Below are 18562 nucleotides of genomic sequence, written 5' to 3'. Positions count from 1 at the left end.
AATCCGACGATTCTCCCAGAATAAACAAGTTTTGCCAATAGATGTGGCCAAGGCAAGTGTGCACAGTTATTCAAAAAGAAAACAGCAAAAATACAGAAAATGTCCAAAAGAACAACCTAGGCAAACCAGTTCTGGCACTACCGTGAACTTCTTTTCTGGTTGGTCCATAAACACACTCACTCGCAATGTAAGACAGCCACTGGATGAACTGGGCTGATCTATATTTCCATGCGATATGTTGTGGCCGGTGGAATCAAAATGTAAATGTAACTTGAACAGACCAACAGATAAAGAGGGCTGACTGAATGTCCCTATACGTATGTAAGTATTTTTTATATAGATTTTTCTGAAAAAGCGAGACTGATCAGACAGTTAACGCTGCTTCTAGGCTAGACCCAAAAATAGGGTCTATCCCTGAGCAAGAATATGCTGTTAGTCAACTAGGCTTTCAAAACCATGCACAAGAAACACTGGATAAAGAAAATTAATAAAAATTAATAAAAAGATACTTTCCATTTTTTTTTTTTTAAAACAAACAACAAGGTCATGAGAAGAATGCTTGAATTAATCTCAGTCATTGGTGATTGCCAGGGTTCACATCCCAGCCCATCATTTTTCACCTATTATGTTGCCCATTGTTTGTCCAGCTCCAAGTAATGGACCAGTTTGAACTGCCAGCCCAGGTCCCCATCAGACAGGAACACAAGCATTTCCCAGACTAGTTTCAGCCTACTTAGGCTTAGTTGGTGAAGTACAACTTGAGTCCTATGGCACAGAATGCATGTGTCCCTCCCCTAAGCGCACTGGTCCAAATTAAAGCATCTACTGCAGCAAAGTGGCAGAAGGAATGCTTGAATTAGTCTCACTCACTGGCAACTGTATATCTATAAACTCGTTGTTCTGCACTAGCAGCCTATGTTCATTTCTTTTAAAGCAGAAATCCAATGTGAAAACAACAGCACTCCTCAACTTACACGACGTTAAGAACCCAGGCTGCAAAGCCTGTATGCCAGCTAGGATAAAGTATACTTCTAGCTGTCTGCTGAACATGGGCAACCTAGTAGGGACAGTTTAACCAAGATCTTCTCTCTAGCATTAACCACCATCATGTATTGTCATTGGCAGGATGGAGAGCTGTCCTAAAAAGTACATCAGGGATATGTTAGCAAGCCTGGAACCTCAACCATTAATACAACTCGTTCCCAGAAAATCTAAAGGGCAGAGATATTATTTTTATTTTAGTTTGTGCTTCTTTTTAATAAGAAACAAGATTATGAGACTGTGCATGCATTACCTTTTAAAACATTAAAGTTCTTAATCACAGCTACTTTGCATGGACGTTCAGCATAGGACCCTGCTTCAGTCAGTGGAAGCAAAAGGCAAATAATGAAAAGAATTTACATATTTCTCTTATATTTCAAGTTAGATTATCAGTAAGGTATTCAAAACATAAAACCCTTTTTTTTTTACAATCTTCTTCATTTAACCCACAGACCCTTGCACCATCTTCGGCTATACTTTTGGAAACTGTCATCCATAATCGAAAGCTAAGACAGTCACCGTTTAATATAGAGACATTCCTCTGATTGTCCCGTTCTGTCAGTTTCAAGGGCTTTTGAAAGCAGCCGGTCAATGATAAAATACACAAATCTATATAAAATGTACCTTGGCCTGAAACGTACATTTAAAACAAAGTGGGGTGTTTATTATTGACACTTGACATAAAATTACTTGATGCAAATATTCCAATGGACTTAAGAGGTTTCGCTGTCATGTCACTTTAAAGGAAATAAAAGAAAGCAAGATGAAATTGTCTGTTTCAATTAAGAAACCACTTGCAAAAAAGGAACACAGAATCTTGCTGTGTGAATGAACAACTGTTCGGCAACTTACTGTCCTTGTCCTTTGGGAAGATGAAGGACTTCATAGGCCTCATCGATTGACATAGTAGGAGGTTTCTTCTCCACTTCCTTCTTCCACGAGTCAAGAGTGTCTTTAAGCAGTTTAACCTTATGTGGTACAGAAGATAATTCTCATTTTTTGTGTCAATACTTAATGCTTCTGTTTAATTGCATACTTTTCTTTCACATCATAATTATGACAACTTTCACAATTCTTATAGAAAAAGCAGTACTTACCTTTAGAAATGCTTTCCTGTTGTATTTTGCAAAACTGCTGTCTGAGCACTTTGTTGCTCCAGAGGCTCTTTAGATGTTAAGCTGCACATCACTGTCAAAGGAATAGCTCTGAGACCCATTGAAGTGCAGCGTATGTCATTAAACAAGAGCTATCTTAATTCTTCAAACCCACAAGTGAGACAAGGTACTTATAGAGGGATGTGGCAAATGAAAAGAAAATCAATTAGTTCATCTGGCTCACTACATAGTACATGCATTTGTCTGTTATAAAGAACAGGCACGTAGGCTTCTCACATTGTGTTTGAGTCTCCCATACACATTTAGCTGAGAGAATAGTATTAGAAAAGCTTTCCTGAAGTTACAGTGACCACAAGTCAACTAGAAGCTAAGGGTATATATCTCATGTTTATCCTACCCTAGTCACTAAAGCACCACATATGTTCCACATTTGTTCCAGCCAATTGGACCTAGATAAGAGAAGTCCCCATGTTTTTTAGACAATAATGGCTCGCAGAAAGCCCAACTGGCATTTCGTGAACTTGCATCTTGGCTAAATTACATTTATCCAATTTAAATACGTTTGCAGAGTTTATTGCTCAACAAATCACCTTTGAAAGATGGTCAAAGGCACCTCTCCTAGCCACCTTAGATATCAGATGCACTTTGGAGATCTCCTGCATTTTATGTGGGATTATTCAGAAATACTGGCTGAAGATCTTGCAGGTGGTATGGGTTGGTGAGTTACTCTATCCTTGTAAGTCTAGGAATCATGGAGGAAGAGGTTTATTCACAAAGGGATAGTACCTTTATTTGTCTAAGGTTGCTACTAGCCAAAACAGATACTGCCAAATATTATATATTCACTACTTTACACGTCGCTCAAATCTTTTCCCCAACTTCAACCATGAGTCACTATGAGGCATTGAAGAACAAGTTACTTACCTTCGGAAACGCATTATCTGGTAGAGACAATATCTAGCTGCAGATTCCCTACCTCTGAATTTCCTAGGCATCAGACTGCATTCGGAAACTTTTGCGTGAGCAGTACCCCTGCGCGCTGTTGGGTGGCTCCATTCGGCTCTGAGTTGCGTCGTTGGCGTTGGATATGATGTCGTGGTCACCTATATAGGTGCCACCCAGGCGCACAGACATCAGTTATTTTCTTTCTGTGCCATTTAGATACCCCTCTTTCTCTTTTTGACGGTGATTTTTCAACATTTTGTTGATGTCCTCATGTGTTGAGGGATGACCTCTAGGTTTTAAGTTGTGCGCCACCTGTCAGTGCGCCACGTTGGTTACTGACCCACACCTTATGTGTTTATGGTGTCTCGAGTGCGATCACAACTCAAATTTGTGCTTGGACTGCAGGGCCATAGTGCCGAAGGCTTAGAGGGAGTGGTCCCTAAAGCGGCTTGCGGCCGGCAGTCGATGTCATCTAGCACGACTCCTAGGGAGTCTCGGCCCGATCAAGGAAGAGAAGGTCGCGGGACCACACCAGGAGCCCCAAGTCTTCATCGCACTCAAGGTCCTCGGGACACTTCGGTAAGAAGCACAAGAAGAAGATGAAGTCTAGACCGACTCCGCCTCGTTGAGGATTGACGAGTTTAGTGAGGAACATTGACGTTCTAGGCACGAATCTGTGGAGCCGTTGCCAGGTCCAACTCTGCGCCGCCTCCTGTTTACGGGAGCCGGAGTGACCCCGCTCAAATAAAAGTTTTACAAGGTATTTGAGTGGGTCAACCCCTTTGATGCGGCTCCGGGACCGGCGGGGTCGGAAGAGGCCCCATCAAGTCACGCACCAATGGCTCTGGCCTCTGCTCTGGTGGGGTCTCATGGATCCGACCCAGGCCATGCCAACGTGACCTTCCCTGGCGCCTGTCCCAGACGATGTTCCAACTCTGGGTTGTCGGGAATCACTCGATGCAGATTCCAGCGCCAATGCAAACATGGGGCTCTAGGTCATTGCCTGAACGTTTTGTGGAGGTTACAGGCATGGGACAAGAGTGGGTGGGGTAACTGGACCCTATAGAGCAACGGTTAGACACTGCTGGTGAGGAACTGCACTGGTATAAGGAGGTTGCGGAAGCCAGTGGAGTGGACACCTCTCCATATATTGGTATGCTCTCTCCACCCACTGTGGCTACGGAGGAGGAGGGAGTGTTTTATGCTATAGTGGTGAAGAGAGCAGCAGAGGTCCAACCCTCTTTATTCAAAGTACCCTATTGTAAATAGGTTTCGGAAAGGGCTTGTACATATGTTTCCCTCTACGCCCTTCATTATGCCTCAGTGGGATCTGAAACTGGTTCTCACTTACCTCATGTGTGCTCCCTTTTGTGTCACTACATAATTGTACCCTCTGGTTGCTTACCATCAAGACAGCATTTCTAGTGGCAATATCATCTGCCTGTAGGGTGAGTGAGATCAAGGTAGAATGATAACACTCTTTTTAGGTCCAGACTGTGGAGACGCTCTTCTTGGGAAGGGTGCGGAGGTGCATAGGATGTGTATAGAGTGACGGACTGTGCCAGATGGAAGGGAGTTACAAACTTGGGCAAAAAAGATGCACTAGTTCTCAGTACCACTTTGTACGGGAAAACTGTCTGGTAGGGAGGCTGTGATGACAGTGCCTGTAGTTCGTTCACCCTCCTGGCAGAGGTAATTGCCACCTAAAAGATTGTTTTGATAGTGAGCAACCGTAGAGGGGAGTTGTGTAGCGGCTCAAACGGTGTGCTCATCAAGAAAGTAAGGACCAAATTAAGGTCCCATTGTGGTGTGGTAAATAATTTAATTACCGGGACTTAATTTGATACAGAACATAATAAAAATAGCTCAATAAATAAGAGGCAGAATCCGTGGTATTAGAGGTTAGGAACGGGCTTTATTCCAATGGACGATTTCGAAATCGTGGACTCCAGGTTCCATCACCACGGAGGTTCAGGAAGTGAAGTACATACATTATTGATAATTAATCACTTTTATACAATAGGCATTACAGTGAAGCAAATGCAAGAGGCGTAACAATTGATAAGGAAGATAAAACATACATACGTAGCAAAAGTAGGTGTAACTGGGTGTGGCTAAAGTACGTCATCAGATGTGATGTCATAATAGGGTGGTCCCATGAAAGAATTTCGCAATGTCAGCAGAAATACTTAGCAGAAATGCGCGCACAGCAGCATGACGTGTGATTGACGTGCAGCTAGGGGGTGAAGGGGACTTGACATTTAGCTCTACATGTGGCGACAGATGTCTGGAGGGTCAAGTCAACCTAATCCCAAATCATATCTAACATCCTATGTTTAAAGAACTATGTTATCCAAAAGAGAGGCCTTCTTGGAGTAGAATCTTATTCTATACTGACTATACTGACTGTTAGTGCGTGTACAAGCGTCTAAGTGTCTACACTAGATGCGAGGGCAGAAGTCTTCCATGGTAATAGGGCTATGAATTACTTGTATAAAGACAGAGAAGCCGGGCCTCTGCTCGGTAGCTGGCAGAATGTTTACTTAAACTACTAGACAGGAATGCATTGGGCAGGGAACGGAGCAGATAATTTCGAAGGTGAAATACAGTTCTTGGCAGGCAGCAAGCTGATGTCAGGCATCGTGAGCCGCGCAGAGGATGAGACAAAGTTCATGGTCACAGATGCGAGTTCAGACTGGAGCTTTCAGAGGCAGAAAGCAGAAAAGCTTGATGACAGAATCAGGGCCTACTTGCCTGGACTGTAAAATGGCATAAGTGAACCATATAAAGGCGGTGGCCTTTCGTATTTAGGAATGGAATATCCGGCCCATTCATGGCAGGTCTGAAAGAGGACATGTTAACGGTGGACGCACATGTATTTGCGTCTTCATAACTGGAACTGGAGGGAACATACATGTACTTGTAACATGCGAATAGAACCGTTGGGGTCCAAGATAGGGGACATAACTGACCAGAAAAATCCATATTTCCACAGTGGCATTAGAAAAGAAGGAGGGGACTTAAAAAGTGAAGGCTGATCTGGCATCCAAAGAAAAGTTGAGAGGGCCAAAAGGTAGCCCTTCAGAGTGCCCAGAGCAGATTTGGGATCAATTGACAGTTCTGTACAATATTTACAAAATTTGTTTCATTGGCAGGTGGTTACCGTATCCTGGATGGACACCTGACTGCCGGAATAACATTGCAGACTTTGGGAGGAAGGTCGAAAGTTGTCAACTGTCGTCGTTTAATCTCCACGCAAGGAGGTGGAGAGTAGACAGGTTCGAGTGGAGGACAGTCCCCTGCTGCTGCGACAGAAGATCCTCCGAAAGGGGCACCCTGACCGGAGTATTGATGCTCATAGCCAGAAGCTCGGGATACCTAACTCCGTGCCCAATCCGAAGCAAGAAGAATGACTTGTGCCTGGTTCCTCCTGATCTTCTTGAGCACTCTGGGCAGGAGTGGTATGGGCGGAAAGGAGTACATGAGGTCTGTGCTACACCTGTAACGATAAGCGTTGCCCTGTGAGAGCCACCTTGGAAACTCCACTGGCAAAACTGCTGACATTGCGCATGCTCATCAGAGGCAAACAGTTCTAACCAAGGCTCTCCCCACTGCTGAAAGATACCTTGTGCCATCTCCGGATGGAGACGCCACTCGTGATCTGCAAGGCACATTCAGCTGAATACATCTGCTCTGGCGTTCAGAGAACCGTCCAGATGTAAGCCACCAGGGAAATGCCCTATTGCTCCAGCCAAGTCCAGAGGCGTAGGGCCGCTTGACGGAGGGTCCATGACCGCACAGCCTGTTTGTTGCAGTACTACATGGCGGTAGTGTTGTCCGTGAACATCTGAACCAGCCTCCCCTTGATGGATGGTAAAAAGACCTTCAGTGCCAATCGGATCACTCGAAGCTCCAATTGGTTGATGTGGAGTTTGGCTTACACCAGAGACCAGAGCCCTCTGATCTGCACTTCCCCCAGATGGCCACCCCATCCCAAAAGAGATGCATCTGTCACTACTGTGAGATCTGGGTGGGGAAGGGAGAAGGGTCTGCCTCTAACCCAATGGCGGTTTGTCAGCCATTACTGCAAGGCTTTTGCAGTGTTTTCGGATATCCGAACTAGGTTTCAGTCAAATTTCCCTGATGCTGTGCCCATTGGAACTTCAAGTCCCACTGCAGAGCCTGCATGCGCCACTGTGCATTGTCCACCAGCAGGATGCAGGAGGCCATAAGGCCCAACAGCCTTAGAGTCGTTCTCACCAAAATCCAGGATAGAGGCTGAAACATTGGTATTATAGCCTAAATATCCTGGATTCACTGTTCAGGAGGATAGGCCCAAAACTGCACCTTGTCCAGAACCGCCTTAATGAGCACCTGACATCTGAGAGGAAGTCAGGTGTGATTTGGGCATGATGATTGTGAACCCCAGCGAATGCAGGAGGTTCGCTGTAGTCTGGAGGTGGGAGAGGACTGCTTGGGATGAGCCGGCCTTCAACAACCAGTCGTCGAGATAGGGGAGACTTGAACCCCTGATCTCTGCAGGTGGGCTGCGACCACCACAATCACTTTTGTGAACACCCAAGGGGTGTTGATGAGGCCGAAGGGGAGCACGGCAGACAATTGCGGGAATAACAACCACAGTCTATTTGTGGCCCGGGAACCCCCTCTTTTGCTCTCTTGGCCAAGAGAGTTCTGACTTCCTCACAGAGTAGAGCAAGGTGATCCTCTGTCAGCCGATCATACACTGGAGAATTAGAGGGAGGAGCAGTCTCGAAGGGGAGGGAGTAGGCCCTTCGGACTATTTGCAACACCGACCTGTCTGAGGTGATGTTTCGCCAGTGGTGGAGATGCTGGTGCATTCTGCCAGGAACTGGTCGAGAATGGTCCTTGGGGATCGGACTAGGAAGGTTTTGTGGTGGAGGAGGTGGGGTTCATGGCTTGGTGCGACCTCTTACCTCCAGACCCACATGGCCGGGTGAACCGCAGCCACGGCCGGCAGAGGTTGCTGAACTTGCAGGACCCTCTGGCCTAAATAAGGTTGGCGTGGTTGGTAGTCCCTTCCTTAGCTATAAAAAGCAGATACAGGCCGGGATGTTGTAGTGAGGCCCAAAGACTTGGCCATAGCCCGCAAGTCTTTGAAACACTCAAGGGCAGCATCTGCTTTCTCTCCGAAGAGACAGGAGCCATCCAAGGGCATGTACATTAGGTAAGCTTAGACATCCCCCGAGCAAACCAGACAACCTCAGCCAGGCGTGGTGACGTACGCCCACCATTGTGGAAACCACTCTGCCCAGCGAGTCTGTCGTGTTCAAGCCAAAAAGAATGCAGTGTTCACCGACTACAATGCTCACCTGCCGGAAGAAAACATTTTCTTTCCAAACGTTTCCAGTGTCTTGGATTCCCTGCCACGAGGTGCGGACGGGAACGCGCCACGGAAAGTGGAAGCTTGGACCACCAAGCTTTGTGGAGTGGGGTGGGTAAAACTGGGTCGGCCAGTGCAGGGCGATAGTGGCGGGCAATCGTTCTATTCACAGGAGCCCCTGTGCTGGACTTAGACCAGTTGCCAAGAAGAATGTCTGATAAGGCTGCATTGAAAGGCATCAAGGGTTCCGAGCCCAGGCAGCAGGACCTCCGTAAAGACGTTTGTCTTGACTGCCACAGTGGGGAGATGCAGGTCCAAGACCTCCGCAGCTTTACGAATCACCATGGCAAATGATGTCTCCTCCTCTATAGCCAAGTTAGGTGGAGACAGCATGCCAGAATCAGGGGAGGTGTTCAGACGACTAGCTTCACCCAGTTCCTCATATCAGTCCATATATTCTTGTTGCAGGATTTCTAAGGGATCCTGCATCCCCTCTCAATCTTCCACATCCATTCCTAACCATTCAGAATATGGTAGGGTGAACAGCATGGAGCCGTACGGCTCAGTCGGTGCCCGACCGTCTCTGTGTCATCGGAAGTGAGGATTGGGAGGTAGCGCCGGAATGCCGAGGACCACGGTGGTGAACGCAGCGCCAGAGAAGGTCGCTGTGGAGGGGCGACCGGCGCCGGTGGAGACCCGGGAACAGGTCTAGTTGGAGGTGCCAGAGCCGAAGGCACGGAACCCATGGGGTCTCTTCCATCATCTGAGCCCGCGGGGCCCAAAGATGCGCTGGCAGGGGCAGGCCACACAAATATAGAGCACATGGTGTCATAAAACTTTTTTTAGTTGGGGGGGGGGGGGGGGGGGGGGAGGGATCGCTCCCGGCCCCGGAAAGAGAAGGAACCACAGAGCTGACCCAGGCACCTGCTCAGTGGAGAGGGGCCTCGAACGCCAAGGTCCCTCCGCCTTGTCGCGTGACGCAAGCTTCGACTTCTTGTGTATTTTGTGGTGTCTCTTACCTGACTTCAACGACTTTAATGAAGAGGGCTTCGATTTACCGGAGTAGTGCTCGGACCTTCCACTCGGCAAGACGAAAGGGTTAGTTTATTGGGACAGGGAGGGGGTGCTTGCCAGCGCCACTGAGACTGCTTGAAGGGCACATTTGGTGCCCTCCTTGCATAGTCCAGTTCAAACTAGTTCAGGGAGCCATTTGCTCCCACTCTGGCATGAAACTGGACAAAGAAAATGCAAGAATCCTCCCCACGGTCCGGCCCTTCCTCTGGGAGGGACCCCTGAATCTTCCCAATCCTTTACTTTGGGTGGGTCCCTAGAGACGTGGGACAAGATTCATTTCAAAACACCACTTCATCTTCGATCGTCTGGGCACTCTGGACTTAACTGGACTTTACTCTGGGCACCAGGACTGCAACTGGGAAGACTCCTGCTGCTCCTGGTCTCACTGCCCTGCTCGTCTGTGCCTGTGCTCCATAGAGGATCCTTCCAAGGCTTGTGGACATCCAAGACATCTGAAGGAATCTCCCTTGAAGTCAAGGAGTCACTTCCCTGCATCCGCAGGCACCCCAACTAAGTTGACTGGTCTGCTGCTCATTAACTCACATAGACTTCGAAAGGCTCAGCAACACAGGTGGTGGTTCTACAACTCCGTTGAGGCCTGCACTGTCTCCTCATCGAGTTTGAGACTAGTATCCCTCGTCCGAACCTCAGGAACCCAACCCCTGTGCACAGCTTTGACTTGCTGTTGCCAAGGCTTGTTGGCTCTCTTCACCAGAGGCCTTTGAGCTCCAAGAAGCTCCAGCCTCAAGCATCTCTTACGACCAAGATCTTTGTCCTCACTGCATCTCTTGCAAGCTGGCCTGCATCTTTGGTGAGCTGCTCGAGGTCCTCTTACGACTCCTGTGCCTGAGGCCTAAGGGTCTTCTCGAGGGTTTTCTTTGAATCAAGTGGGCTCCCCTGATTGCTCGGGGCCTACTCCGACTCCCCTGCTTGTTGTGAGTCACTTGGACCTTGCTGGTCCTAGCTCTGCACCTTTTTAGCTTGCCACGTTGCCTATGCTTGTTGGTGCTCCCAACGGACACGGACCATTCAGCTCTTGCCATCCGGCATGGGACAGCTCGTGAACGGCTCCCGGTCTTCCATAGTGTCCCCAGGTCCACACAGCTACAGCTCCAAGCTCATCGTCAACTCTCCTGCATCTCCCTACATCAGTGGGCATTTGTCTCTCGTGCCTCCTGGTCACTCCTAAATGGCATAGACTCTGTCCCCTCTGCTTGCAGGTACTTCTCAACTTGAATCCACCTTTGGGTTCCACCGGACACTTTCACCTTCTTCAACAGCGGCATCTTCCTGAAGTCCTCCATTTAGTTCGAAGGCGGTTTCCAATGCCACTTCAAACCTATGCACCCGGCTTCCCTTGTGTAGGTATCCTGGTTCCTAGGGTCTCCACCGGTGGGGTGGCTCTCCAACCTTCGGTCTTCCACGGGGTTTCATCAGAGTCCACTGGGAAAGGTCCTTCTTTAAAATTGCAACCGCCACTGACTCAGCGACTTGAATTGAGCATGCAGCCGTGTTCCCACTCTGCACACGGCCTCCGTTGGGTTCCTGGGTACTTACCTCGGTGGTTCATTGGCTACCCAGCACTTCTACGTCTTCTGGGTATAGTCTCTACTTCAGACGTGGTTCGCATTCAAATATTTTAGTATATGGTAGGGTTTCCCCCTGGCGACCACTATGTATTTGTGCTACTTACCTGTTTTTATTGCAATGTATTGCTTCCATTGTGGTATATCTCCGCGTAGGAGATATTATGTGTAAGTGAGTGTCTTTTAATAAATACCTACTTTTATAAATACCCTCTGTGGTTCTTTTTCACTTAACCTATATCAATAAGATTAAGATCTGGTAAAACAAGCAGCTTTACACTCCGTCTGGACTAAGCCTGAAGGCTGCTCTCCACTGCTACCACTTAGAGTCCTTTCTATGGTTTTCTAAGACTACTAAAATCCCCATAAGGGTTGGCTGGATTAGTGCAGGATACTACACTTGCATGAGTGAGCACCATATACTAAGCCAGCCTACTACACCATACAATTAAAATCCCCGCCAGGGAGGCCAGAATCACTTTGCCCACAGTGGAGCCACTGCTGCAGAGGCTTCATTGAAGACTTTTCCAAACAGGTGCCACGGTTGATGAAAATGTAGCAATTACTTTTGTTTTTCAAAATCAGAATCCCAAACAGAGTTTATTCTTGCAATAAAATCAATGACCTAACACACAGGAAGTTACTTCCCTGCACTTGAGGGCCATTGCATGATCTTCTCTTTTTTGCAAAGGAAAGTTCCATTAGGGAATTCTAGTGATGGTTGTCTTGCTCTAAATAGGACAGTAAGCTCATCACTGTGATCTGATATGGAAGACCAGCCATCAGGTAAGAGATTTCCAATGACAGAGGATGGTGAAGTCTCCAGCATCCAACACCCAGCCCTTCCACCAACGCTATTTAGAGAACTGGGTGCACTGTTAAGTAATGGTAGCCCTGCCACTGCCAAACTCTAAACGACCCTTTCAGTCTATTGATGCATTTCTTTGTGGTTCTTTTGTTCACCCTAATATGCACTACTACTTGTTCAGAAAATTCCATGCTCCACTTTCTCTGCCACAAACCTCAACATCTCCCCTGCTTTTCTTAATGCCTCCCAGAAAAGACGATATACCTTTTGAGCCCCGTCTCAGTTTCAGATATTTCATGGATTGTTAGAGCTATAATCATCAATAAATTATATAGACAAAAGAAGTAGGGGCTCTGCATCACTGAAAACCTTTCAATTCAATCTGATGAGACTCAAGCTGTACACATACTCCCTTTAAGGCACAGTCACAAAACTCAACAGCAGCATATAAGTAGGTGCAGCACTATATCATGTGCATAAAATGGCAACATGTATATCTGCACATACACCACTGCATGCATACATTTTTAGCAGCATAAGTGAAAATAACTTGGTTTTATATAGTACACCTTGTCACACATTTGAGCTCTATAAGTCAATTTAATGATAATCCATTTCAGAACCTGGGAAGGATGGAAAGCTAAAGTGTGCTTTCCATGATTTGAACATGTGACCTGCAGGTCATGGAAGCAATCAGCAGTAAGCATTTCACTCATTTAGTGATGAAGATGTTCAGGGGGCTCAGTTATTTAAACAAAGCCACACATACCGTGATCTGCAGATCATTATTTTGAATCCTTGCAAGGCCAACTCATTCTGTGGTTGGTATATTGAGTACAATTATCTTCACTAACTATAATGCCTGTTGTTCACAAGACTTACAAACGGCTTAAGAGGGGTATGAGGTTCTGTAAAAAATTACATTATTGTCTACACTTATTTCAGGAGTGTTTAAAATACTGAACCAACTTTTTTTTTAAACAGATTTATTGGTTTTCAAAATTTGCACGTTTCATATAGTGGCATAAGATTGCATAATAATTCCAACAGACGTCTTACAATATTACTTACAACAGGCTCCAACACTTCCTACACGCTGTCCTACAGAGACCTATTTGAGTTTCCGCAATGTTATACACTGTTCGATTCCATTACGATGTGACTGTTGACAGCTCAAATCTACCAGGAAATAACATTTTAGCTTTCCGCATCTGTTCTACACTCCTGTAATTGATTATAGCATTTCTCATCTCAACAAAGAATATATAAACCCACAGCAATACTGTTCCCTCCCCACTCCCTTTCGTCCTGAGTCCTGGCCTTAGAAACAACCTTTGATGCGGTTATACCAAAAAAAAAACAGGGCTCCCTTCAACGGCGGTCTTCCACTCCTTGGTATTCGGTGGAACTGAAAATGGAAAAAGCCAGTTGCAGGCGATTGGAAAGAACGTGGCGCACTAGTAAGACTGATAAAAACAGAGTGCTTTATAGACAGTCTCTGTCTAAATATCATCTGAACTTAAAAGCAGCCAGACGTCGGTTTATCATCAACTGTATAGAAAATGCCAGCAACTCCCCGAAAACACTGTTTGGCATAGTACGGGACTTTGTATCTCCCAGTGTCTGTAGACAGGCGCCCACGGAATCCCAGGAGTTTTGTAACTCTCTGGCGACCTACTTTCATGAGAAGATATAAAAAATCTATGAGAATTTCTCTTCACCAGCCACTTTTGACTTGGTATCTTTTCTTCTAAATTTGAGGAGCAGGATAAGATAGTAGCCAGCTCCTTAACCGTTTTGAACAAATCACAACGGAGGAGGCCACAAAAGGCCTTGCTGGGGCGAAATCTGGGTCATCATTAGATCTCTGTCCGCCAAAAACGATGGCGCTTTTAGCCTCAAGCTGTGCCCAGGTAATCCGAGATATATTTAATCATTCCATCCATACTGGCACTATTCCAGCTATCTGGAAGGAGGCATTTGTTCGCCCTATATTAAAAAAAAACACTGCTGATCCCTCAATTCTTGGCAATTACCGCCCTATTTCTTTTCTACCGCTGCTGGGTAAAATATTGGAAAGAATTATCAATCGACAACTAAGTTTTTACCTGGAAAATAACCATATTTTGGATCCCTCGCAATCGGGTTTTCGGCCAGGCTTCAGTACGGAGACCGCCATTTTGGCGGTAACCGATTCTCTCAGACAGACTATCGATGCGGGAGGCTCAGTAATTCTGATCCTCTGCAGCTGTTGATACCGTCTCACATTCTAAGCTGGCAGAGAGACTTCTTTCCTGTGGTATCAATGGGACAGCTCTGAAATGGCTTAAACACTTCTTGTGTGAGAGAACCCAAACTGTCATGTTGGGACCTTATTCCTCAGCGAAAATGCACCTTGACAAGGTTCCAACCTTTTGAGATCATCTCATGTGCGGATGATACGCAGCTTATGTTTACCATCGCACCAAACCCAGAGCTCGACAAAATCCGTTTTGCCACCGGTATGCTTGCCATTTCCAACTGGATGACAAGAAACTGTCTCCAAAACGGAGGTTATGTTAATGGGTAAAGCCACAGACAGTTGGTTGGATGACTGGTGGCCTGTTCAGTTGGGCACTGCCCCCTCCCCCAAACAGTCAGTAAAAAACTTAGGTCTAAAATTGGACCAGGCTTTGACTATGAAGGATCATATCGCGGTACAAGTTTGTGCTATTATGGTCTGAGGCTTCTTAGGAAAATGTTTCCTCACATGCCTACCTCCCACCGAAGAACTCTAGTCCAGGCAATGGCCATCAGTCGTCTGGACTATGGCAATGCCTTGCTGGTAGAAGTGGGAGAGACCCTATTGGCCAAACTCCAAGTAGTACAGAACACCGCAGCAAGAATGATTTTAAATCGTTCGGCAGGCTCCGCCTCGGCTCCTTTGTTAAGGGAATCACATTGGCTAACAGTAAAGAAGAGATCTTTTTTTTAAGATCTGCTGCCTCACACATAATGTGTTGAATGAAAGAGGCCCCCTCTATTTGCGGAAAAAACTATTAAAATACTCCCCTTGTAGGAAACTTAGATCTAGTACTCTGGATCTCCTCCAGGTTCCTCGAATCCGCCTCATTCGCACTGGGGGTAGAGCCTTCTCATATCTAGCGCCAAGATATTGGAATGAGCTCCCCCCAGCCTTGCGCAAAATCCCAATGTTTTGCATTTTTAGGAAACAGCTGAAAGCTTTTCTGTTTTAACAGAGATATCCATTTTATTCCGGTCTTACCAACTCTCAGTACACTTTCCTAGTCAGCGCCGAGATGCCCCGGGGTGATTTGAGCGCTCCGCAAAACATTTAACATAACATGCTCTAGTGTACTGCAGAGTTGCCCTCCAGCACCGCAACACCGTGCACAAAAGGGGAGGGAGATCCCACGGGATCTTGCTATGCGGCAGCAAGAGGGTGTATAGAGCCCCTCGTTCTACGTCTTGTTCAGTCATCCCTAGCTCCTGTAGGTTACGCCCTGCTGTCCAAAAGGACAGCCACTGCAGTTGACAAGCGTAGAAATACGCTCTGAGATCAGGCACTCCCAGGCCTCCTCCGGACGTGCTGCATTGTAACTTCTTTAGGCTAATCCTCTGCCTACCCGTCCCCCAAATAAGTTCAAAATACTGAACCATCTTACTGAAAGATATCAGCAGTCGACCCGAGAAGCGGGGGAATCGGGTTCGGTTTTGGACAAATCACTTAATCTCCCTGTGCCTAACAAAATGAATGTATCCATCTGTAACGCAACTGGTACTCATGTGAAGCGCTCAGAGTAACTTTACTACTTTTCCCTATATAATATTAAAGTGAAAAGGCACTCAAAAGTGTAGACTTATGTTAAATTGTTTTAATTACATAATTTTAGTTGACCATTGACTTTGGATACTAATGATTTTTTGATGAATATGAGATGCAAATACTGAATAAATAATTTTATACTTGAAACAAGTTTAGTATGGAATTTAGAAGTGTGCTGTTTGATGTGATTTAGTTGTGCCAAGTTTTGACGAAGACCTCATTTGAATTTAAATGAACGCTGTTCAAATCGCCCCTGTTCATTCCCCCTCCCGTCAAGTCCCCCTGCATGTCTTCTCTCCCCGTATTCTTCGCAGAGCATAGAATACTGTGATGTAACTGTTTATTTTACTTAGACTGCATGTACTGTGAATGAATGTTTCGTTGTGTTCTTAAAGTAATAAATCTGGAAGGAAATATCTGCAGTAGGCGTGGTAGGACACATTGGTTATGGGTCATTGTTCAAATAATGTTTCATATTGTGGTGTGGATCTCCGGACATTAACAGGACAGATGTTGCTCAACGCTTTCTTAAAAGTGGGCTAATGTTATCTACTTTATTATGTATCATGTTCTGATTTGCTTAAAATGGGTTATCCATAACCATCCTACTGTAAGACTGCAGACTTTGCTTATCAATTATGCTAAAATTGTGTATTAATACCTCTGTATTTATGGGTGAGCCAGATGAATTTCCTGTTCTACCCTTCGGTAATGATATATCTGTAAGAAACATTAGTAGTGATAGATTCCTTACCTTAGAATTACCCCCAGGCGTCAGACTGGATCCGGAAAGTTTTCGTCAGCAGTACCCCTGCGTGTCGGTAGGTGTCGTCGTGCGGCTCTGCGTCCGCCATTGGCGTCGTGGTCGCCGAGATGACGTCGCAGGCAGCTACTTAGATGCCACCCAGGCGCGCTGACGTCACTTATGTAAACGACATTCCGCGCCAGGAACGCAGAGCCATGCAAGATACTGACCACTGGTGCATTGAAACTAGGGCCCTGAAAGGGATGACATTAACCCTAGAAATCAGTTCGCAGAACGGGGAGGATGGGTGGGGCGTTAAGGAATCTAGCACTACTAATGTTTCTTACAGATTTATTGTTACCGAGGGTAAGTAACTTGTTCATCTGAAAGAAACACATAGTGATAGATTCCTTACCTTAGAATAGATACCCCAGCAAAACCAACCCCGGTTATTGGTCTGCGAACCAAGATCACATCAGGAAGTCCCAGAGAACAGAACGGCCAAAGAAGCCGTCTCTCCGGACTTGACTGTCATAGCAATAATACTTAGTAAAAGTGTGCAGCGAGGCCCACGTGGCTGCCGGACAGATGTCTTGCAGGGGGACACCACGTCCCAATGCAGTAGTAGCTGCAGTAGCTCTAGTGGAATGAGCACGCAGCCCCACCGGAGGTTCTCTTTTAGCCAAAGAGTAACAGGCTTTGATACACAAGACAACCCAGCGGGAGATAGTCCTCTTATGTACCGCCCGACCTTTCTTGGTGCAAACGTAGCCAACAAAGAGTTGGTCATCCACCCGGAACTGTTGTGTGTGGTTGAGATAAAAAGAGAGCGCACGTTTTGGGTCCAACCGGTGGAGCCTCTCTTTCTCTCTGGAAGGATGCGGAAAGAAGGTGGGCAAGGTAATAGTTTGCCCAATGTGAAAGGCTGTAACAACTTTTGGGAAAAAGGAAGGACGGGGCCTGAGCACAACCGATAGAAAAGGAGGCTTACAAGAAAGAGCCTGGAGCTCACTCACTCCCCTAGCGGAGGTGATGGCCACCAGGAAGGCAGTCTTCAAGGTCAAGAGACGAAGAGGACAGTTGTGAAGGGGCACAAAGGGAGCGCACATCAAGTATGTAAGAACCAGATTCAAGTCCCACTGTGGCATCACAAAAGGAATGGGAGGAAAAAGGTGTGTAATGCCTTTGAGAAATCTATTTACAACAGGTGATTTGAAAAGAGAGGGCTGATCAGGAAGCCTGAGAAAGGCTAAAATAGCAGAAAGGTAGCCCTTGATAGTGCCCAGAGCAGAGCCCTGCTGGGCCAAAGAAAGAAGGCACAAAAGGACTTCTGAAAGAGGGGCCGAAAGGGGATCCACAGCATTTGCTGTGCATCATGCAACAAATTTGTTCCATCTGCAGGCGTATACTGTCTTAGTAGAAGGACGCTTGGCTGCCAATAGAACATCACAGACTTCGGGAGGAAGGTCAAAGGCTGTCAACTGTGGCCACTCAATCTCCAAGCAAGGAGCTGGAGTCTGGACAGGTTCAGGTGGAGTACTGTGCCCCGCTGCTGCGTGATCCTCCCGAAGAGGCAGTCGGATCAGAGGATCGCTGGACATGTGTAACAGCTCGGGATACCAGACTATTGACGCCCAATCTGGAGCCACAAAGATGATTCGGGCCCGGTCGCGCTTGATCTTCTTCAGCACTCTGGGCAGTACTGGTATAGGCGGAAAGGCATACAGAAGACCACAACTCGACTCGAGACGAAAAGCGTTGCCTAGCGAGTGCCGCCTTGGAAATTCCAACTTGCAGAATTGCTGACATTGCAAGTTTCTCTTTGGTGGCGATTAGATGTAACCAAGGCTCTCTCCACTGCTCAGAGACACCTTGCGCCACCTCAAAGTGAAGACGCCATTCCCGATCCATTATGCCCCGGCGTTCAGTGAACCTGCTAGGTGTTGAACCACCAGGGATATGCCTTGATGTTCCAGCCATGTCATGAGGTGGAGGGCCTTTTGACATAGGGTCCACGACCCCACCCCGCCCTGTTTGTTGAAGTACCACATGGCGGTGGT

At 46.6% G+C, this 18562-nt stretch overlaps 1 protein-coding gene across 5 annotated transcripts in view; it reads right to left on the bottom strand.

Moving 5' to 3' along the window:
- The window catches only part of DNAJC13 (DnaJ heat shock protein family (Hsp40) member C13), a 1667846-nt gene that overhangs the window by 841495 nt on the left and 807789 nt on the right, over window positions 1-18562 (bottom strand). For all 5 annotated transcript variants that reach the window (XR_014970022.1, XM_085630673.1, XM_085630671.1 and 2 more), the window contains one exon: window positions 1894-2009. Coding sequence is in view for 4 of the 5 variants with exons in the window: in XM_085630673.1 (XP_085486799.1) it covers window positions 1894-2009 (116 nt within the window). In the remaining variant the exon portion in view is untranslated. The remainder of the gene's footprint in view (window positions 1-1893; window positions 2010-18562) is intronic.

This window comes from Triturus cristatus, chromosome 10 (genome assembly GCF_964204655.1).
Source record: "Triturus cristatus chromosome 10, aTriCri1.1, whole genome shotgun sequence".
NCBI classification, from domain to species: Eukaryota; Metazoa; Chordata; class Amphibia; order Caudata; family Salamandridae; genus Triturus; species Triturus cristatus.
The sequence above is the reverse complement of the archived record's forward strand: the minus strand, read 5'-3'. Positions and strand labels throughout refer to the sequence as shown.